The following is a 23,622-nucleotide window of genomic DNA, read 5'->3' on the forward strand; positions in this document are numbered from 1 at the left end:
CTGGCTTCAACAGATCTCTCCATCAATGACCTCCTGTTCAGCTGTAGGCGCTAAGGACCACCTGTCTTTATGCAGTTTCTAGGTTAGCACAGTGAAGATCTGTGATGAACACCCTTTGCGCTGGTTTCTAACAAAGGATAAATAGCTCAGATGGAGGTAGATCTCTTACTTCAAGACAGTCACAAAGCACTAGCGTATCAATTCACAATACATTACAATCAGATGATACACCACGCTGCCTGAGGGGAATGGGTGTGATGCAGTAGTTACAGCATTGGTATTTAATTACTAGAATTGATTCTGCCTATTATTCACAGCTTAGACTGATACTTTGTGCTCCGGGCAGATCAATAAAGACATTTCCATTAAAAGAAGCAGTTTACTGTTTGATGAATCAGCACCTTCCAGTTTAATGCACAGACAGAATTTCCAGCCTCTCCCTCTTTTTTAGGTGTTCAGATAACTTTCGTAGATCCAAACAGGCTCCAGGATGTCAGAAGTGGGTAGAACCGTATTATAACAGCTCTGCTAATTTACAGAGCATGCAATAAAGCAATCTGAATGCTCATATGAGACCATGACAAGGGTGATTACTCACCATAACCACTACAAATGTCTACCCTCAAGCAAATAAAACCTATGAAAACAGGCAACTGCTGCTGAAGGCCTGTTTTCCAGCCTTTTTAACATTAACATGCTGCATCTGTTGCTAAGCAACAGGGAGAAAGAAGAAATGGGTCAGAAGAGATCTGCTAAGCCTGGTCAATAGGATGTGGCAGTGGCTGGTTATGAGCATGCTCTCTGCCAAGAAACCATTTGGGCTCTTACTGCCACCACCGTGATTCAGGACAACATTTAACAGACATCCATGCAGCTCCCACTGATTTTTCCAGTACAGAGGAATAGCTAGGAATTATATGGACAAGGTTAGAGGCAATTCCATGCAGCTCTGATCACAGGCAGAACACATCGCTGCTCCCTGCCTTTGCTGTGCAATCAAATCTGTACTTAGAGTTCAGAATAAAAGAGGTTCGATGTTTGTCTCCCATCTTCATTCTCCTCTCCTTCCTCCTTTACTTCAAGAATGTCTTCCCAACAAAACCATGTGAACAAGTGTTCACAAGCAGGGAATGGTTGGAATTGCTGCTCTTTGTAGCTCTCAAATTTATCTGAGTGCTTTGCCATGTCTGCCAGCAATACAGCCTAAGCATGTAAAAGTAATCCTCTGTTCCTGACATGGTGCACTAATGTACAGCCTGTCAGTATTGTAGAGGCTCAGTGCTTAGAAATGCATGCGTGCCTCAAAATACAACTGGCACACAGAGCCATTTACAAAGCATCAGTAAGCTAACTCCTGACTTCTTCAGACATCACCTCCTGGCTCATAGCTCTTTGCTAGGACCACTTTGGTCTTCCTTCTTTGCTTCCAATGGTCTTTCCTTAAGGAAAACGTTCACTGTTCAAACCTAAATCTAACTTAAGCAGTCCCACACGCATCATCCCCCGCTCCTGAGGTGCCTGGCTATCATCCTTCACTCAAATACAGCAGCATAACTCACTGCAACATCCTACAGGAAACCTTCCAATACCATTTACTGAGCTACTAAAGCTTCTATTTTAGCACACCTTCCTTTGTTCTTTTTAAGAGACTGCTCAACTTGTTTTCTTTGTGCTGGTCCCATGCCAGACAGTGAGCTTTATCACTTGCTCACAGCAGCTGAAAGCCTTCAGTTGGTGGCTTAGCATCAAACATTTAAGTCTGTAGAACCACAGTCCTTGATCTGGTGAAGCAACACAGTTGTGTGAAAACTAGTTCACTTTTCAGTGAGCACCCCAAAACAGAATCATGAACACTGGAAAACTTGGTCTTGCAGACAGGTAACAACTTTCTAACTAATGAGAAATAGCTTCCAATTTGTGACAGTGACACGACTCCATAAGACTGTGGCTAACAAGCTCTGCTGCTAGAAGCTTTCCCCCTCATTAATACAGGAGTTGGCACATTTCTCAAGATGCCTGCCCCACTTCTAGCTATGTTTTTATGAAGCTTGATTTCACTGTGTGCACACATATGTCTGTCCACCCCCCCACAGCTGAGCTCTCACAGCTTTTCCCAAGAGGATGCAGAGAAAAAAAGCACTCTGTGACGCCACCAAAAGGAAGAAATTACCAAATACTTTCAGGTCCCTTTCAGAGAGCAAGAGACTGGAAACCAGGTATGCTACATACATGGCTCAAACCCTTTCTTTTTTATCCATATTGTCTCAGTGTTTGGAGTGGTGCCATTTTTATAAAAGAACTTACTTTTACACTTTAAGCTACCAAATGAAGTAACATTTTCCAGAAACAGCATACAAAATCTTTAAGAAAAATTAAGATTGAAATTTTTTTTTCCATTAAGATTTTCTGCCTAAAGCCAGTGGTTCCTGCATTGGAAGCAGCTGAGCCTGGTTCTGCTGACTTGCTCACTACCCCACTCTCTACCTCTATCTATTTTGCCACGTTCCCCTTTAGTCTTACACAGCACTGAAGCCCCAGCACCCACACACGTCCCCTGCACTGTCAATATTTGGGTCTCTTCCCATGCCCAGCTGAGGGGAAGCACGAGAGCACACGAAGCTGTGGTTAATTCTGGTCTGCTCACACAGTGACATGCCCACACACACGGTAATTAGTATATTGGTGGCTAAACAGAACAAGCAACTGTTGAATTTACACTGTAGTTCCTCCCACAATGAAGTTAGCAATTTGTATCCCTCTAATCTAGCTCCAACTTCTGCAAAAAAATTGTAGGAAGTGATTCTTAGTTCTGAGATCTCTGCTGATCTGTAAAGACTGGGCCAGATGGGCTTGGATGATGTCAGGGGTCTGGAAAAGGACATTGCCTGTGCCTTGTCTGCTCCAAATGTGGAGAGAAAGAAAAAGGAGAAGCGTCTAAAAATGACCAGAACACTAGCTCTGAACCAATTCATACAGAGAAACAAAAACCCCAACAACATTCGTGCTGGATTTGCTAATTTTGCCCTGCAGAGCTGACAGGATAATAAAGACGAAACACATCATGTAGATTTAAGCAAGAACATACAATGAAAGTAAAAGACCAGAGGAAGAAACAACATTTTGCAGATTTTAAAGTAGGTCAGTCAAGCCCAGAATTGAGTAGTTTCATTGTATTTTGATACTAAAAAATATTTATGGTTCAAAGAGTCTAGTGAATGTCTGTATGTCCATATTCTGTGAGCAGTTTCCTTTCTGCCGACACAGTTCTCAAGAGTGGCCTGTAAAGTTCCAGAGTCCAGTGCAGGGAATATTTCAAACAATGGTAGAGAAAGAGAAAGAAAGAGAGTGCACAGCTGCTTGCAGAAATAATGGATGAGAGTAAAGGAGGTAGGAAAATGCGAAGGAGAGAACAGATCAGCAAGACTTCAGGACGTGATCATTTTAGGAGGACAGCTCTGCTTCTGAGGAGCAAAGCCTAAAAAAAAAAGAGTGATTTTCTGGAAAATGAGAAAGGAAGGAGTAGTTGTAGCAACCAGTATGAGAAAGCCCAGTAAAAAGTTGCAACAACATACAGAGAGGGAGCAGAAAAAAGGGTTGTTTTGGGAAATGATGTAGCTGAAAAAGCAGGAGGATTCAAATCTGGTTCAAATGAAGTGTCATAACATTGCAGGGTCCAATTGGCAGCTCAGTTGTGGCCAACTGCAGTGGGAATGGAACGCAAGAAACTTCTCAGAAGAGGCTCATTTTTAAACAATGACAAGACTCCTCTTTTAGGGAGAAAAAGGGACAGTGGAGAAAACACTGAAGGCAAAATCAGAGTGGAAAGAGAACAAAGGAAAATCCTCAGTACCTTACAAGTTAAGCATGACAGCACAATAATATGCCCGGAGAGCCTGCTGTTGCTGTCTAAGAATAAAGAAATGAGTTTTCTGTTCTTACTAGCATGAAGCTCTTTTCTTAGGAGAACAAGTACAATCATTTGCTGTTACCCAATGTTACAACACCAACTGACAAATTAATGGTGCAGCCCTTCTAACTACAAAGAGCAGATAAAGTGATTCTGCATTTTACATCCCCAGCTACATTAACTCGGCTTTCCACCAGATGCTTGCCACAAGGCATCAGGTCTGCGTTCAGATTTAAGTCTCACACTGGTAACTGAGCAGGGAAAAAAGTGAGACTTTATCAGAGTGCCAGTTTCAGTATCTGCAGTACCTGGAGATTAAAGAAAGCAAGACAAACTGGATGGCCCCTGCCACACAGTGAAGGGAGTCTGAGGGGGGAAGCGTTACAGTGGTTATAAATACAGTGATCTCAGAAGGGGAAGCCTAAAATACAGCTCTGGAACAGTACATATAATCACAGAGACAACAGAAAGATGTTGAGCTTGACAACACGCTCAGCAGCTGAAAGGAAAATTGCAGAACCAAATAGAAGTGTTTGGGTAACTAGCCTGTGGATAGCTGAGCAGCAGCGCCATTCCCAAAGGATTAACAGGTATGTATATCATATGGGCTCCGCATGTCCCAGTAAAATACTGGCTATCTGCTAGCAGGAGGCCCTGCATTCATTTTAACTCCATTATTCTTCTGAAGTGAGAAAAAATAAACATGTCTCTTGCAACCTGTTCAGAGACAATGTAATCTGTTCCAGGCAATTATTTCACACTCACCGTTCAAAGCTTCAAGACATAGCTGTACTCAGACCATACAACTTCAAGGGGACATTACTGTAAAATGAACAAGTAATTTTGCACCTGTGCCAGGAAGAACAGCAGTGCCCTGTTTGAATCCAATAATATTTAGTGGGCATGGCATTCTCTGAATAAAAGATATGGACAAGCAACCTCCAAACAACCCCAGAGCTCTCCCTTTAAAACTGAAATTGCCCTGTGGTCAGGTTTATCCTCCTAAGCACTGTCTGGTATTGTAACCCATGCAAATGCATGCTTAGCTTCAGCCTTTACAGAAAAAAAAAGATTCCAGGAATCCTGTAATTTCCACTGACCATCTAAAACATGTTGAAAAGGGGAATTACTGTCTTGTTCTAATTGCACTGAATATGGCAAAAATAGATTCCTTCTAATATTACTGGACTGCTTCGTAAGGAAATGAGAGTTATGCAGACTTGTTATGAAAGCATCTACATTCCAACAGGTTTTGTGAAAAAATAACAGCTAGATGGAGAAGAGAAACCCATACCAACTGCTGTCCCTGGAAAGCCTGGAGCCAGCTGGCTCTCATGTACCAACCACTACAGACAAGTCGGAATCCAACTGTAGGCAGGACAAATGCTGCCTTCTGTCCAGCCAGAGCTAAGGGCAAGGGAAGAGAGCTGAGGGCACAAGGGGAGAAAAGTAAATGGCAAATGGAGAAGGAGATCTGTAAGCCTGCTTATCATAACTAGAGGAAAGATATTGGCATTTACTGCGTGAGGGAAGGGGATGTAAACCCAAGTAAAGCAGGGTTTCCTTAGTGCACGCTCACAGAACATGCTTGTGTTGCAGCAGTGGCTGGAGTCCCCCACCAAGCTTCCTGCTGCCAAGCATCATATATGCAAAATCTGCATCGAGCCTACAACACTTTGAACAGAGCAGAAAAATCAACACCTTATGCTTTCAAAGGTCTTCAAACTCTGATGCAATATACAAATATCTCTCCATAACAACGTATTTCCTAAAGCTATAGATGTAAATATACAAAGAGATAATTCTCAGAAAGAAACAGCCTGCAAATCACTTGCTCAGGCAACATGAAAACACTGCAAGAACTCATGATTAATCTAAGCAGATGCCTACAGTTACACAGGCTAGTAACGACCTAAATAACACTTAGAATGGAAACCCAGAGCATTTTCAACCTTGCCTTTTCTAAAATATGATTCTAAATCTGGACTTTAGAATTGGGTCAAACCTACCACACTATTTTTTTTCTGAAAATATATGGAAAAGAACAAAGCCATTTTTAGGAGGAGATATTTAAGTTTATATACTTTTCTACCCATCACCGTAAATAAGCACAAACCCCCCTATTTAAAATAGGATACCAGAGCCTTAAAAATTTTTCAACTTATTTAGGCTGCTTTAATAAACTTTACTGAGCTTGTAGAAAGAGTTATATCACTCATCTGTACAAAGTGTGCTTCATTCATGCCACGGATTATAATAACAGTGTTATAATTCTAATGACTGATGCACATAGATTTCTGGCTCTAAATTCAACCTTTGAAAAGATACTGGAATTGTGATCATATGAAAGGCACTAGGCATATAATGAACATCAGCTACAAACAAGTCCACCAAGCCAAACAGAAAAGAAACAGCACTGCTGACATACACATTAGTAACTGACCTGACCTCTCTACTTACACATCTTGCTCCTTTTGAATTAACCATTTTGAACACCAAAGCTTTCATATGTCTACTGCAAGGCTTTCAGTAACTACCAGCACACCTTTCTCTCACTACAAGAAATTAACCTCATTCTAAGAATCAGAGACACCTCCCCATCGAACCCTTTAAAATTTGGCAATCTCTTGATTGACCTGACAATCTCTTCTAAAAAAGCCTGGTATGTAACAGGTATTTTGGGCCTGAATGTGTTGATTTAAATTTCCATTTGATTATGGGGTAGAAAATTTTAGAACTTAAAGAGCTGTAAGCTGCAAAAAGATCCATAAATGCAAAATAGAAACATGGGTGTGTAGAAAAACAGTTACAAGAAAAACTTGTAAATGACTCTCTCCTCATCCAGCAGAAGGTGAGCTTTGACATCTACTAATGAAACAACACACTGATTCCAGTATTGAATGCTCTCCAGACATCAGTGTGGACACTGTGCTCATTCCCTTCATCTCCTGCTATTGCAAGACAATGAAGGGAACCACCACAGGCAAGACAGAAAGTAGCATCAACTCTAATGCCCAAGAGCATGCTATCTGCTGAATCACAGACATGGCGATTAAGTCTAAACAGTGTCACCGTTAAAACTGTGACATTTATCACACTCTGCTATCTATCTTTAAACAGAGTATTTGTTGAAGCTCCTAAAATTAGAAGGGAGCACACTGCAAATACCATGGTAACTACTTGGCATGGTAAATCAAGGTCCTTAAGGCTCCCACACAGATTTGCTCCTATTGTAACTACAGTTATCCAAATAATAGGCACCTAAGCATTCTTACTACTTACCAAGCAGCAATGTTACCTTGGATTAAACTAAGAATAAAGCCAAGGGCTCACTCGCTCAAAATAGCAGTAAGATTTTTCTGACGTTAATGAGTAGCTCAAAACTGCTTAAAAATAATTTTGTTTGTACTGTACATTGTAAAGACAAAGCTGGACTGATATAAACCTGATTTTAAAACACAAACATATTGCACGTTGCAGACAGAGCTCTCGATAAGCAGTTTAGGAAAGAGCAGGGAGGAAAAGAAAGGAAGGAAAGAGATGGAAGACCTTACACATTGAAAGAAATAAAAATTGTTGATGTTGAATGAGAGCACCCAGAATCTTCAGAAAACACGTGTTGGATTTCATGTCTCCATTTTGGTTTATAACATCTTCAATGACAAATGGAGGGTACTGTTTGCTTATTCAATAAAAGCAGGATGGAACAGTACATTTTCAGTGTAGCTGTTATCCAAGGAATTGTGCCTCCAGTCTTTGTTTTCAATTCAGACATCAATACATTGGTCACCTTGAAAGCTCCCATTTGCAACAATAACTCCTTTGAGTTATTGTTACATTGATTTTCCAAAACTGAAAGAAGAGGCTGCCTGTGTCACAGACAACTGACAACTAATTACCTTAAATTTGGTTGCCAAACACTAGCAGCAGATCCAAGAAATAGGTCACAGAAGTTTCCTTAGTCTTTTAACAAATTTTACTCTCATATTACAAGGAATTTTTTTAGCCAGGAACAATAGCTGCGATTTAAATATTTTCCTTTCTCTTTAGCATTCTCTAGGAACATGACTATAAGAGTATTCATAAAACAGATGATTTGTATATACACAAGGAAGACAGATGGGATAACTATGTATGCACTACCTACATTGTTAAAGATGTCAACCCTCCACACACACACAATGCTGAGCAAAAATAGAACCATCCCAGATTACAGGTGATGTGGGAACGCATACTGAGAGAGAAGACACAGCTGTCAAAGCACAAATCATACAAACAGGTGACATGGGGCTAAAAATCCTTGTCAGAGCACTTACAAGTAAAACTTCTCTTCCCATACAGGGTTCAGATTCCCAAAGATCGTTTTTGTCCTCTTCTTTGTTTTACCCACTTGAACAGTCACGTATGGATCACTGGACCCAGTCTTGTCTTTGGCCTGCAGACCCTGAGCACACACCACTGAAAGGAAAAGAGAAGGGTTACCATCACCCTGGAACAAGACAGCGTGTCTGACCACCACATGAAGCAGCAGCTCATAATGGCCAGAGAAACAGGAATATCACTCATGAGAGCATTTCTGATGAGTCTCAGCTCAAGGTGCACCACAGTGCCTGCAATAGGGGCATCTCCACCTGCTACCTGTATGTGCACTCAGCAGAAAGACACAGATGTCAGAGAAGCCCTTCCTCTCTGTTCTAATTTCACACCAGCTCTCTTACTTGAGGCTCCCAAGCGAGGCCAAGAGAACCCACAACTCTCCTACTCACCTGTGATTGTGATCTTTGCTGACCATTTTGAGGTACCATCAAGCACGCTCTGTTTCACTGTCTTCATTTGCTGAGCGTGTGTCATTTTGCTCTCACAAAACACATCTCTGATCAAGTCAAAGATCTCAGGCTTGTTCCGCTCCCGGATTTTCATGCGATCCTTCATGGCCATGATGAAATTCTGGGTCCGGTCTTCAGCTCCATGCTTTGAGCTCTTCTCCGCTGCTCCTGTGCACCAGAAAATACAGCATGCTCATCAGAAACAAACACACACAAAAAATCATGTCTCACTGAATTTGGACAGGGGGATCAAAGCTACAAGTTACCCTTCACATGGTGGCTCCTGATACTGACTTTTACACTCAGTCCCCGCTACTTCAACATACACAGAGAACTTGGACCATTTGGACGCAGAGGGGATAGTTCCTCTATAATATAGGATCAGATTGCCCTCCTAATAACAGATTGATTTAATGTCGTTACAGCTGAGGAACACCCAGGAATGAGGTTCTTAAATTAACAGCAGCATCAGCATGCCCTCTGCTCTCATATCCTTGCTACGAATAAATAAATCTTTGCTTGGGCAAGTGCTATGAAGAGGACATAGGACCTCCATTACAAATAGTACCTACAAGCTTATCTCAGTGCTGCACTTCAACACCACAGAAGAGCAGAAGTTTGTAGCAGAGTCTGTAACTGAGAGTAGAGTCTATAACTGCACAGCTAGTCAACTGCATCTGAAAAAAGAGAAGCTTCTGGTCGCTTGCTTATCTCTTATAAAATTTCAAAATTCATGTAATTATGAGATAAGACTACTCCCACAACCAAATACTTCCTACTCAATTCTGACAGTCATTTTTACTGCCAAAATTCAGAAACTGACGACTGTGTCACATGTGAGACATGCATCAATAAAAGCACCAATGTGAGCTAATAGGGCAGGTAAGTCAGGTGTGAAATGAAAAGCAGGAACTCAGGACTGCACACAGTCTCACCATACACAGTCTGCAGCAATTTCAAATTATGATCTTAAATCAGATTAAGTTAAACCAGTACAAAAGTCCTGTGAACACATTCAATCATAACCTTTCTGTTTAATGTAATATGCTTTTGTTTGTTTTACTTCTCCAGGATAGTTTAATTAAAGTAAGCTCAGTCCTAGAAAAAAAGGTCCTCATTCAGGTATTCACCAAATATTAAATTACCTTAAAAATATGTATTAAAGCAGGTGTGTGCAAAGGGAGCCATCAACCACAAAGATACATGAAACTGTTTTCTTCCAGAAGTGGGCAAATATGATATCTGAAGCACCTCTGGTATAAGGAATTACAGTTTTGCATACAAAACTGCTTCAACAAGTAGTGACTAAATATGAAAAAACTCTATGAACACACACACACACACACACACACAGGAGCCCAGCAGTACATAACCAAAGAGAATAAAACCAATTTGCAATAGACTGTCAGAAGTTCATTAAGGACACCACATACCAAGGCATATTGTTAAGGACCTGGGTGTAAAACAAGCCATAATTTTACATTACCTGAGTATTTTTTCATTTTTCTTGCTAGAGGCTTGATATTTATCAGTATTTCATTTAGTACAATAAAAAGTACATGCCCCAGAATTTCCTGCTGTTGGCTTAAGATGAAATAAAATCAAAAATACTGGAATTAATTACACAGTCCCTGCTGTTTCTACTCACCAGTGATGCACCTAACATTTATTAAAGGAATATGAAACTGAAATGGGGGCTATGCTTTGAACTTCAGAAAAGAAGTGCTATTCAGCTTTAACAGAACCAGGTCTCCTGGGGATGGAGACGGACTCTATACTATATATGCAGAACTACAGAAAATTACTGGGGAATTGGGAAAGGCCAAACTGAACAATTTGCCTTTCCTAGCTGGAATTCTGAAATCTGTCATGATCCAAAGAAACCAACTCTGCCCTGACCTTTCTGACTTTAAGGAAATTAAGAACCAAATTAAATCTCTCCTTAATGCAAGCATTGCAGGAGGACCAAATGAGGCTTTAGAATGCAAATTTGGACAAATGGAGGAATTCTAATTAAAACATGTTTAACATCCCCACAACCTCCAGAGACCTTGATTTATCCCTCTACAAGCCTAGCAGCAGTCCAGGGCACCCTGACCCCTAGACCCCTAGAGCTCTCCAGTCACCTCCAAGGCTTGGCTCTGCCTTGTGACTCCAGAGGAAACCCCCCACCTGTATCCACGCTGCTTCCCCACTCTGCCCAGGTAATTTGCCCAGGTAGCTCCATTATTCCTTCCCTGGAAAACATTCCTCTCTCCCTGCAGAGATTGTGCCCGAACTGCAGGGCAAAAGCCAGTATCAGATAGACACCTTATTTAACAATACAGACTAACAAAGAACAGACAATGTCTATTCTGCTGTCTCAACAACACACTCTTTCTTAAATTTGACACCTGCTTCTTGGTACAAAACCAAAAGGGTTTCCAAAACAACCATTGGGGGACTAATTAACTATGATGTAGGTGTTTTAAACACAAAACATATTGTTATACTGAATGACAGAGGGTGCTCTTCCTGCTCTTGTACTGGGATTGTGTTTCTTCAAGCTGCAAAGAGGTTTTTGATGAGTGCATCAGCTTTTCAAGTCCTGTGAATGGCAATAGAAAGGCACAAGTAATGTGTACAGGTTCTGGGCTTTCTTTCTTCCTCTCTAGGACTGAATTATTAGTCAATTTATGACTGGAAACAGAAAGCAGATGTATCTATATTGGGAATTGTACTGATAACAGCTATTAGTACACCACCAGTGCTGTTATTCCGTGCTTTAAGAAGAAGAATTCAAGAAAGCAACACTGTCAGGATAGAAGGCAGCTGTTCAGTAGGCGGATAATGCTTAGAAATTATATATTCCTGAAACTTAAAATAGATATTCAAGTTTCAAATAAAGGTATCCTTCTTCCTTCTGTGCAAATATTTTCCTACATAGGACTCTGGGAGCAAACAACTATTCATCACCGTAGTGTCTTAACTATCATTCAACTCAGAAGCCAAGATGGTTAGTACATGACTTAATTGGTCTGACTAGCCCCCCACTCACTGACTCGGTCTCAGGACTGTAGCCTCTGAACTCAGAGTACAACACATGCAAGTTTCTCATCCAAAAAGCAACAAACACAACTGCCTCACAGTCCCGAGTCAAAATGCTTTGAACAAAAAGGCTAGCCCTCAACTGTGCAGGCCTCTTACTAGGCTCTTGCTCACATAATGTCCTTCCCTTCCACCCTCTTGGTAATTACTTCTCTGCATTTGTTCCTTGGTCTCCTACACATCCATCCCCAGATTTACTCTTTCTTTGATACCAGAATTGCTAAGCCCACTGTAATTTATTTAGTACTACACCAATGCTCAAGGCAAGAGATAAAAGCTCAGTTTCCAAAAGCTTTGTGTGCCATGGGGATGTTAAAGAACATCCTCTGTCCACTCTCAGTCAAGTAAGAAAGGAAAGGTACCCATTCAGCAGAGATTTCTACTACAACCAAGAATAGCAGTCAGCTAAAAAGAGAGTACTGTCCCTTGAGCAAGTATTTATGAGCTTATGATAAAAAGGTAAGTGCTCTATCATCAGAATAATAACTTCTAAGTGATGCCATGAAGATTTTTTGCTTTTTATTTTATATCCCTGTTATACCCTTTTACAACCTCTGTATTCTTAGTGCTTTTTGCCTACATTCTTGGACTTGTTTGTCAAGCTGAGAGACTAAACATTTTAGAAGCTTCATAGGTAGGGATCAGTGTGCCCCAGACCCCAGGGTCCTCTCCAGAACACATTCTGTAAACTAAGATAGAACCATCCAGGGGAAGGCTCCTTGGGGAGGGGGTCTCACTTGAGCCTCTCATTGGGGAATTTTTGATAGATCTGCTGATTAGTAAAACCTATAATGTTATACCAGATCTTCTGTGGGGTGTGCACTGCGGGGTGCATTTCTGTGCATATGACCTGGACGTAGTGCACCTAAGGATCCTTAAAATAAATACCAAGGTAAAATCCCTTTTCCCCTTCTAACCGTGTATGACTCTTGATTTTAAAACCAGGAAAAGGCATCATAAGTACCTACAGTACTATAAACCAGGAGGCTGCAGTGCACATACTACAACTGATTCCAGTTTACTGCACTTCAGACACCACCAATTCATGGAATAACCCTGCTGAAGCAGTCTGCAAATGGGTTTTGATTCAAATTGCAACAAAGCATTGTTGAATTTGAGTATTTCACTAGTGCAGTCCCACACTGGTGGTAAATTTGTTGAGTGTATCAGATAATAAGTTTCTTAAAAACACAGAGACAAAGACAAATACCCTCAGAAGAGATAACCAAACTTAATTCTAAAAGACTTGGAGAATTATTTTCCCCAGAAAGGTATGAAGAACAGAAGATGGATAAACAGCACATTCTGATTCTAAGGAATAAAACCCCAGGTGTCTACCAAAATTTTAAGGCATAAGCAATGGGAAAGTATTTGTGACCAGTCTGAAAATTCATTTTACTCCAACACAATGTTTTCTGGAAGACTTACACAGATTCAAGTGAATATATATCCTGAGGCATCAAGGTATAATCAATAGAATTGTATTTGTTACCGGTCTGAAAATTCATTTTACGCCATTGTAACATTTTCTGGAAGCCCTAAATAGACCTAAGTGAAGATATGTCCTGAGAATGTTTTGGGTTTTTTGCCGACAGCAACAATAAAGCTTCTGTTAAGAAAAAATCCGTACTGAGTTCAGTATACAAGAAAGTTCAGTGTTGAATTTATGGGATCTCTAAACTGTTGTTTGTCCCCCAGACACCCTGTTTCTCATTCCTCAACCACAGATTATGTTCTTCAAACATACGTATAAAAAGAAATTAAACTTCTCCATTTTCCTCCGGCTTGATGGATTCCAGTTAGAAGGATTTTAGCATGAACAAACCGAAGCAAAGAACACAGTTGCCTGAAATTGCCTTTCAATACATTTCTAGTATTGATAATTATTTTCCCATGCTAGAGGCACATTCACCCCCTTCTCCATCTCCCAGGACTATTCTCTGTTTTCTCTGTCTTTTCAATTACCATCTTCAGTTTCCTCTACATCTCCACCCCAGCTAATGATACCTTCCAGATTTATAGTGGGTAACCCTGCAAATCATGCACACAGTCTATCTTCCTTGATTCTGGACAGCTTACAAGTAACTCAGTAAGTAAAATTTTTGTTTGGTTGGGTTTTACCTTTCTACATGCTTCACACTAATTTTAAGCCTGGTGTAATCCCAGTTGTTTTCTCTCTGTTTCTGTAATTCTGCATGACAAAGTACCCTGAGTTTACATTTTGAAAGAAAATGTGAAAACATCTGCAGCCCCTGAATAAAACAACAAGTTCTTACTTAATGCTTTGCCATATATGAAAAGTAATTTCCAGTTGTTTCTTCTATGGAAAAACACATAGTATTGCCATCATCACATCCCACAGCCCACTGCATAAGATTATGTAATTACAATTGGAGATAAGAAAACCTTCCTCCATGGTTATTCTTCGGAGTCTCAGCTCCAGAGACTCCCTGCTCTCAGGGAGTCTGAATCACTGAAGTTGTCTTCTACTTCCACCTTTAATTTTCTCACAGCAACTCCAGCCCATTTTCTCTTTTGTAAACAGTAAGCTTGAAAAGATCATCTTTCTCCCTGTTGCTTATCTCCCTCTTCTCCAACATGGTGCAAGCATAAACAGGTTCAAACAAGGATTAAACCAATTCACAGAGCCACCGCTGCCAGCTATGAAACAGTATCTACTGCTGCCCAGAAAGGCTTTAAGCCATGGATATCTGTAAGCTGTAAGAGTAAGCCAGAGTCATAGCAGGTGCACTATATGCATGTGCCTTACACCTCTGCCTTGGGCTCCACAGCATCCCTTTAGAAACAGTCTGTTAGGACAGACCTAGTACAGCTGTTTGTATTTTTTTGAACCGGCATGATTCCTGTCCTCCTGTTCCAGACTGCCAAGCCTCTCTTTTGGAAGATAACAATCTCCTATCATCCTCTCTCGAGACATTCTCATATTTTTCCCATTACTATTGAACTCTCTCCAGTACTCATTCCCATCTGAAGTCTCCCTTTTTGAACATGGATAGCGACAGCCCTCCTCTGCAAGAACATATTTCCTCTTAGTCATTAGCTATTTCTTTAATATAGAGGTTTTTCCCTATTGTTTTCAATTTCAGGACCACTGCTCTGTACAACAGCTTTGTGCCTGTTCCCCGTCTGCTGCTAGTGTAAACCTAATCTTCCTCTGCTCTCCACAGATTTCCCCCTCACTGAGACATCACAACTCCCTTGCAACATTACAGCATCATGGGTATGCATCTGAATCAAGCTTGGATGCACAACTGTTCACCTCAAATACTGAAAATTACCAGTTAGCAGAGAGTTCTGGTGAACTCCAGAAATAAAAAAGTTATTCTCAGGAACTGACCCCGTGCATCAGACTGTGACAGAAAACTCAGCTATGACCGAACTACGTTCTCCTGGACCAAATGCAACATCACAGTTCTTTGCTTAGTCACAAAAAAGTCCCAACAAAGCCAAGGTGCCAATGATGCAACAGTTCAAACGCTATAAACTCACCTCCTAACCCTCAAAGACAAATCTGGAACCACTAAGCACATGAGGGACAGAGGTGTTTGGCCAGGATCAGATAGATGTGTCTTACAAATAAGCCATTGCAAACAGCCCTAGATCTAACTATGACAAATTGAAGACCTGCACACATCAAAAATACAAGTATAAACAATATCCATTTGGGGTGTTAAGAAAAGCAGTAAGAAAAAACAAATTACCTATGACTCCCTGTTGGTATCCCTTGCCAAATCAGCCTGGCTATCCTGAACAACCGCAGCCTAAGGCAGACACAAGATTTAACTTTTTATATTCCTGTAATTGCTGACAGGAACCTGCAATAGGTCTGTTCATCCTTCACAAACTTTTCTGATTCCTTAGACTTAGTCCATCGAGTCACAATGACAAGAAAAGTAAGAGGGAACAGAAACAGCCCCACCTTCCTACGCAAAATTTAACACACATGGAAGAAATTTATATTCCATTTAGACTCCGATAGTTTACTCTCAAGCAGGAATATAAATGTGAGACCAAGTTAAGAAATGGTTTTACAAGCAAATAAAAATAACTGGACCAAGGCAGATGCCTAAATGAATACTTTTTGCTCTTTTTTTTCCCCCTTTTAATCAAATTCCTTTTAAATTTCTCCATAGTTTGTGTAAGGTGTCATTTATTCTCCAAAGTCACAGAGTTCCTTGATGAGATGACTTAGTCTTTTACACTGCAGAAAAAAACCTCAACAAAATAATCAGAAGTGTTAGCAGGAAGACGAAATACTGCCCATATACTTGAACAACACCTTTGTATGTGACTCACCATCTCTGCTAACTCACTTCTAGGTCTCTAAAGTGATTCAGCCAAGCAGGCCTCCTGTTGAAAAGACAAAATGCCTTCCCTAGCTGCTGTTGGTACAGATAATCCAAGGTAAATCCAGGGACTCTATTCCCTAAGCAGGAACCTAGTGTTGCTTTAAAAAGCTTTAAACAGTGGCACAGACTGATGGTTGGAACAAGCAATCTGACTGCAATACAGGACAGGAGGGACAGAACAAATGTCAGAATATTCAGCCTCATATTCTCTTCACCCAACTCATGCTTCAATGCAGGATATGTTGGCAAATACACAACCTGAGCTGACTACAAAGAGAGCAAACAAAACAAAAAAACCAAACCAACAAACAAAAAATCAATGAAAACCAACAAACGGATGTGAAAAAGTCAAGAATTAAACCTTCTTTTAAAGGACATCAAGCACAATGCTGCAAAGTTCTTCTGCATCAGTGGAGCTGTCTGCGCCCATAGGGGGCAGGTTTAGCCCAATGGCACCTTTTCAGAAAACACACAGTCACTTTAATCACTGCAGCTTCACTGATCCCTTAGATATCAACAATACATTTAGGAAGGCTCTGGCAACAATTTCTGGAACAGCCACACTCCACTGGCCACTACTCACTCTGCAGGCAGTCAGCGTTGAGCAAGTCTTGGCACTTCTCGTGGCACTTGACCCCGCACTCCCCGCAGCGCATTCCCTGCCGTGCGATGCCCCACAGCAGCCCCTCACATTCGTAGCAGTAGGTAGGAGTTGTGGCTGTCCACACTTCAAAGTTGTGTGGGGTTGTACAAGAGATGGGGTAAATTAAGGCTTGCAAGGTCTTCTTATAGACATGAGATTTCTGAAAGGCAAGAGCACATGTAAACCAACATCCAGGAAGGTGACTGAGCCTATTTTTGCTGGTTGACACAAGAGTTTTACAGGAAAAGGCATGACCAGTGCAATAAAGCTACACATTTGAGGTGGACAAACCTATCAGGTATTTACATGCTGTATCAGAGGACACACAGCCCCTCGCCTTCCAAAAACGTCTCCCTAGTCATTTAAAAAAATCGGAAGACAACAATTAACGTTTGTGAGTGGGAAATATCTTGAATAAAACAAGTTTCACACATTGTCCCTTATGGCAGATAGCACAGACAGAAATGGTAGGATTACTGAGATCAAGAAGAGTTTGGACAATGGCATCAAGCAGATGATGTGACTCCTGGGGTGTCCTGTGCAGGACCAGGAGTTGAACTCAGTGATCCTGATGGGTGCCTTTCCAACTGTGATTCTGATATTCTGTGATTCTGCGTTTCTACATTTTTCAGAATTATATTGATACATTAAATATTATTTTTACGTGTTTAGTTTCTATAAACAAATGATACAGGAAGCTTTGCATCTATATTTCTAGACATCTGTGAAGCTGGCTCTGCACCTCAGAGAGCCAAATCTGTTTAATTTGCTTACTAAGAACTAAGAGAAGCCAAGCAACCCTCCTACTTACCAGCTCTTCATCTTTGAGAGATGTTCTAGTGGCCATTGCTGAGGTAATTCCGGCTTTTCGGGACTGAACCAGTGACTAGGGAGGAAAAAAATTTTTTACTCACCACCAATATTTACAAGTGCAATGGCATTACGTCCAGAGATGTGAGCAAAGGGACCCTGTCACGCCTGACACTAAACCAACCATCTACTGCATTTAAATTGGTTTCTTAAAAATGACTGCTCATATCTCAGAGGAGTCAAATGAGTACCCTGAAAGGTCTCCAACTTATTTCCATCTGTCCATAACCAGTCTCACTCTAGGAAATTTCTATCTGTTTCTCTGAAAGAAATGAAAACCTGGGTTCCCATCTCCACTTCTACATTACGGTAGCGACAGTAACCCTTCTACTGTCTAAGGTGACTACAACAGACTCACTTTTCTATATCGAACTCCACTTATATCCAAAAGGAGATTACTTCATCAGCTTTACAACACATAAAACACCCCAAAATGTGACAGTAAAGAGTTGCAAGTAACAAGGATAAAAGAAAGGGGAGTGAGTTGGGAGCAGAGGTTTGAATGTGACAGTGTATCACATTCATCAGCCATCACTGAACACAATGAACTACATTTTCCCCTCAAAGAACTGCCCTTCACACCATGCCAACACTGCTCTGCAGCTGTGGACAGCACAGGGCAGTGCTCTTTGCAGCACCTCACAGTGGCATACAAGGAATTTCTGCAGCCACTCCAGTAACATGAAGGCAGAGAAGGGTCTTTAAAGGTAGCAGCATTTGCTATGAAATCATCCAACTCTGTCAGTTTTTGTACCATTTATGTTCTGCTTTATGCTGTTTCAACAGAGACTGAAAAAGTTCATTCCAACAGTGATGGAGCAGGACAGAGTGCTGGATATGCATTCACTGCAATAGTGTAGATTCAAAACAAAAAGCAAAGAAGTAAAGGGGGAAATAAGGTAAGTAAGGGATTTTTTTTTTTTCTGGGGAAGACTTGATGGATAGTCTTCACCTCGACTTACCATGGCCTGTGAAGAGAGAGAATGAATGCATTCAAGGGAAGTAACACAAGTTAATGCCATTATTGCAAAGATTTAAGATACAAGCAGTTAGCTAGACACATACCAAGCTGCCCATGCATAAGCTGGCAGACAAAATTGTATGCATCTTTTCACATGAATTACAGGATATAGAAACTTCGGTCTTTCAGCTGTTACAGCATTTCTCTCAAGTATGAAATCACTACGTGTACTGAATACAGCCAACAGAAAACCATTTGTCCTGCAGAAGCCTCATTTCACCATCTCATACAAGCATATGAAAGTTGTCCTCATTACTCACTTGGTTCTCATGCTTCCTTCAGTGCAGAAGTTTACTGGCAATATTGCAAATATATTTTAAAATCCAAGCACATATGCTCGTTTATCTATCCTCTGTAATTCCAATCTTCTGGTAAGCTGCCAAACCTCACATGGACATTATAACTTCCCCTAAACTATGTGATTTTTAGCAAAACATTTAAAAATGATGCAGGCCTAAAAACAATCAAATATTTTGTGTAGAATAAAAAGGATAAAGAACATGAAAAATACCCTGTTTCTGTCAAATGATTGAAATTGTCTACAAAACCAAAAACTCATTCTCACTGAGATTTTTCAAGCACTATTCCTAACTCTTTAGCTTAAGAATTAATTTAACAAAATGCTTGAAGTGACAGTGAATGTGCCCATGTATTCAAAAAGTAAAGCCAGCTGCATAAATGCTGTGTGGCAGAAGAGAAACAAACAAATCTCTTACCAGATCACTGACAAGTGGAATTGGCTTTTTTTTGCGTAGATCAGGCATGCTATCGATGCCATAGAGGCCACCGGCAGGCCTGGAAATTCAGGAGGGAAAAAAAATTATTAATTTAGGGTTGAGAGGGGTGAAGAAGGAGATGCTTTACTGCAGGAAGAAAAACAGCCAGAAGATTATACTTAAGAAAGTGTAAAGTTAATGCTAAAAACAATTAAGTGTTTATCTTCACACACAACAATCCAGACATTCCTGCCTGGCGTTGGTGGCTAGGAGGGAGCACTCAAAGAGGATCAGCCCAGGGGCAGGATGCTGCTACCCATCTTCTGATTCAAGTCTAGAACACACTTAATACTGGCCCTTGAGGTCCATATAATTACTAGGAAAAACCTTATATCGAAGGAAAAAATATATTATTTTTAATTCTATAAAAGAGACTATTCACGGTACTCAGCATTTCAAGCCATGTAGACCTGTACACACAAGAGATGGCATTTGCTGGCAGAAGTGACAATGGAGCAAAAAGGCCATCACCCTAGCAACAGTCACAGCCTGATGAAATAAAACACTGTAACCTGCTTCCCTCCTGACGAGACCAGGCTGGATAATTATACCTGGATCCCGCCACTCACTGGCAACACCACATGGATGTAACCCTGTACTTGAGGAAAGTCTATTAATCCAGCTTAAAGGCCCTCAGTAAATGCATTCATTTCTAAGGACTTTAGATAATGCTGTTTCCTAAAGCTGGAAACTGAGCATACACCTCTCTGCTGTGGCTTCCTCCCTGCAACAAACACCCAGTCCAGTAGGCAAAATCCACAGCACCTCTCAGTGTCTCTCTCACCTTGCCCATCTCCACTCTGCCCTCAGGTCTTGCTAACATTAGGAATATGGTTCCCGAGGCCTTTTTCTTGATTACAGAGACTGCCTCTCCATCCTTAGCCATTTGCCTTCACTCCCTACCACTCTGCCTAACACATTTTGGCATTTGATAAATTGGCTGGCAATTTCAACCTGGGTATTTTGTTGATTTGGTACAACATACCCTGTCAAAATGCTTTGCAGGAACATTACAGGAAAAAGGAGTATGGGACAAACTGTTCCTACAGCCATAAAAACCACACGTGGACCTACCTTTCAAAACAATCTAGGAAATCAAACTGCCACTACAAATTTGCATACGCCATGAAAAATTGTGGGGTTGATAAATGACAAAAGGCAACCTAAAACCATCAGAAAGCAGGGCCTACTCAAGCCCCCTTAAATACAGCCAAATGTAAAAAAACCAAACAATAGAACATCCAACGTGACCAAACCTATACTACAGCTTGAGGATGGACAAGGATGTCACAACACAGCCTAGCACAAGGCTGTGCCAAAGAGGAAAACAGTCCATTATTACAGAAACATGTGACAGAATTGTAATAGTAAAATTGGCTTTTTTGACGGGGTGTAGGAGGGTGACGTGTCCGAGCCATGGCTGAGCTGACAGCTGCTGCTGGCTGAACAAGCCTGGTGGGAAGGTGTAACTGCAAGAGCCATGTCAGCTTCGCAGTTTTCCAACAGTGCAGTTTACCATCACTGGAAATCCTCACAGTGAGGCCACACTGTGTTTTTTACCAGAGGCTATCACCATTTCGAACAGAGAACTCCAGAAAAACTTTCTGACCAAGTCATACTGCAAAAATCCCTCCTTATTATAGAAAAAACTCACCCACACCAAGAAATAAATACATTTATATTCCCAGATTTGTCTGCTGCCCTTATGTTATAAAACCTTTCTGATACTGGTGGTACTGTTTTGGGGTAAAATAGGTGTCATGGCAGACTACTCAGATGATGCAAAGAATCCCAGGATTACTTAAACTACAACACAGCTTACTGATAAGCTTTGGGTCAGGGATTTGTGTGAATCACTTGAATTATGAAAGCATATACAAAATAGAAAGGGAGAGACTACAACCTGAAAAGATGCAACAAAATGATCAAGTAAATGAACAAGAAAAGTTCCAGAGTCAATGCTCCTGCTAACAGTCTTTTCCTACATGATTTCAAAGTACTTTTTCTCTAATTTAATTGAAAGGAAACTGTGATACTCTGACATTTCCCAGGAAAGAAAAAGAACATAAAAATTGCATGCTTTATAAATTCAAGATGAGCCTATATAAATGATTGTGTTTGAGAAACGTGTCTAGTTACAACTTGATTTGTTGCAAAATACTTTTGATAGATTGAGGTTTATGAGAGAACCAGTGGTAAGCCAGGATGACAAACATATTTGAAAGGTGCTTGTATTCATCACTGAAGAAAGGTGTCCTAGTACCTACATAGTTATACACCCAGATGACCTGCTTTTAGCTTGTTAATATTAATTTAAAAAAAATTCAACAACAATTCCCAGTTTTCTAAAGTGTTGTGTTTTCAGCTACCTCAGCCTCTTTATTCAAGCACAACTACTATCTCGTTTAATAAAATTACTGTGTTTGCACAGAGAGAAGAATTGACAGTGCCTCAAATATGCACAGTGTGGCTTTCTATGTAATAAGGTAACTCTCCTCTGCAGTGGATGTAATATTTATAGCATTATTATGGAGAGCTGTATGGAGGAGTGAATAGCATTTCTGTATGAGAAGATGATTTGCACTAATAAATAAAAGATACAGATACTACACCCAGAGACTGATCCATAATACCAATTGTACCTTTTTTTTTTAAAGTGATCTCTCCAAAATCCATGATTACAGACAGGGAGCTACTGTTGCCTTATACTATTAATGAAAATTGCTTGAAGCATGTATTCTTCTTTTAATACAAGTTGTATCACACAGAAGCCTCCATTAGATCTTGACAATCTAAGAAAGCTAAGGTGATTTGCAATGACAGAGGACGACTACTTCCTTCAAAGAAACACAGCTCTAATCTTCACATTAAAAGAACAACTCCAAACATAAATGCTTTCATATACTTCGAAGCTAATAAGCCAAAATATGGCTAAGGGTGGAATTAAAGGTTTACCACCCACAACCACCTTCTCTGGGAATCCCTTGCACAGGGGATACAGTGAGTATGACAAACTTTTGTCAAAACTACATTAGCCAGACTGTTTAGTTATATCTTGCATAGAGGAAAAAAAAAATTACAGACTAGAGCAAACAATGCCTCAAATCGACATAACACGTATTTAAGTATTTCAGGACTGCAGGTGTATCCACCTTTCAGACTAAGAAATCATTTTGTGTGCATGAACCAATAAACTGAGTACATTGTCTCCTTGTTAAAGGAAGGTGCTGTTTATAGTTACAATAAATCACTGTGTCCTGCTCCTGCAAATTGCCAGTTCTCCAGCAGCCCGCTCGCTAAGTCCCAGGGTCCTTGGGAAAAGCAGGGGGTTGCTAGGCAGCTCCAGGCATCCACAGGTGATGCTTCGAGGGAACATCAACACCACAGAACAATGACTCCAAAAGCAGACAGCCATATACCGAAGCTTCCAATTTAACTTCATGTTTTATTAGGGAAGCTTCCTTCAATAGTATGAGAATTAACTTAAGCACGTAGCAAGCAAACCTCTAGCCAAGATTTCAGGGCAAATCTTGCTGCTGCTGACTGATAGCTCCTCATGGGTGCCCCACCACCAAACCAAATCATCCTGATCGTGGTACCAGGCACATAACCTGTAAAATGTGTCACTGCCTTTTTCCTGCCAGAGGATCTCAGGGAAGCTGCCGTGGTGGCACCTATTATCACGGAGTGTCATGCCAAAATTACAGTCAGAATTTGTCTGCTTCATTTGCTGCAAGTAGTGTGTTGTGAAGAGAATGCACGACTCATTCACAAGAATCACTCTCATCTGTGCAAAACAGGCATGAGGAGCACTGCTTTAAAAATACAAATTGCAATAACTTCTAGAGTTAGGGCAGTTTTAGCTACTACAAGGAATCATTTAAAATACAGAAGACTTCCCCAAACCTATCTTCTTCTTCTAAGAGCAAAAGACACAGCACTTTCAGAGCTTCTCTTCCCCCCCTCTGCTGCCACCAATGACTGATCCAAAAGAGAAGATTTCATCCAGACCACTCCGAGGTACTCAGTAGCAATTATTTAATACTGCTGCCATAAGCACTTGCCACCAACACATTACAGATTATACATTGCAACTATAGCCTTGTTCTTAACCACAGGTCT

At 40.7% G+C, this 23,622-nt stretch overlaps 1 protein-coding gene across 14 annotated transcripts in view; it reads right to left on the bottom strand.

Moving 5' to 3' along the window:
* The window catches only part of UNC13B (unc-13 homolog B), a 213,406-nt gene that overhangs the window by 61,174 nt on the left and 128,610 nt on the right, over positions 1-23,622 (bottom strand). For 9 of the 14 annotated variants that reach the window (XM_048290580.1, XM_048290583.1, XM_048290571.1 and 6 more), the window contains 6 exons: positions 19,441-19,519; positions 18,666-18,671; positions 17,645-17,719; positions 16,774-16,993; positions 8,674-8,901; positions 8,224-8,365 (listed from right to left, as the gene is read on the bottom strand). In XM_048290580.1, the coding sequence (XP_048146537.1) occupies positions 8,224-8,365; positions 8,674-8,901; positions 16,774-16,993; positions 17,645-17,719; positions 18,666-18,671; positions 19,441-19,519 (750 nt within the window). The remainder of the gene's footprint in view (positions 1-8,223; positions 8,366-8,673; positions 8,902-16,773; positions 16,994-17,644; positions 17,720-18,665; positions 18,672-19,440; positions 19,520-23,622) is intronic. The other 5 variants (XM_048290582.1, XM_048290581.1, XM_048290579.1 and 2 more) reach the window with 1 other exon arrangement.

The sequence above is a fragment of the Corvus hawaiiensis genome, chromosome Z (assembly GCF_020740725.1).
Source record: "Corvus hawaiiensis isolate bCorHaw1 chromosome Z, bCorHaw1.pri.cur, whole genome shotgun sequence".
Classification (NCBI taxonomy): Eukaryota; Metazoa; Chordata; class Aves; order Passeriformes; family Corvidae; genus Corvus; species Corvus hawaiiensis.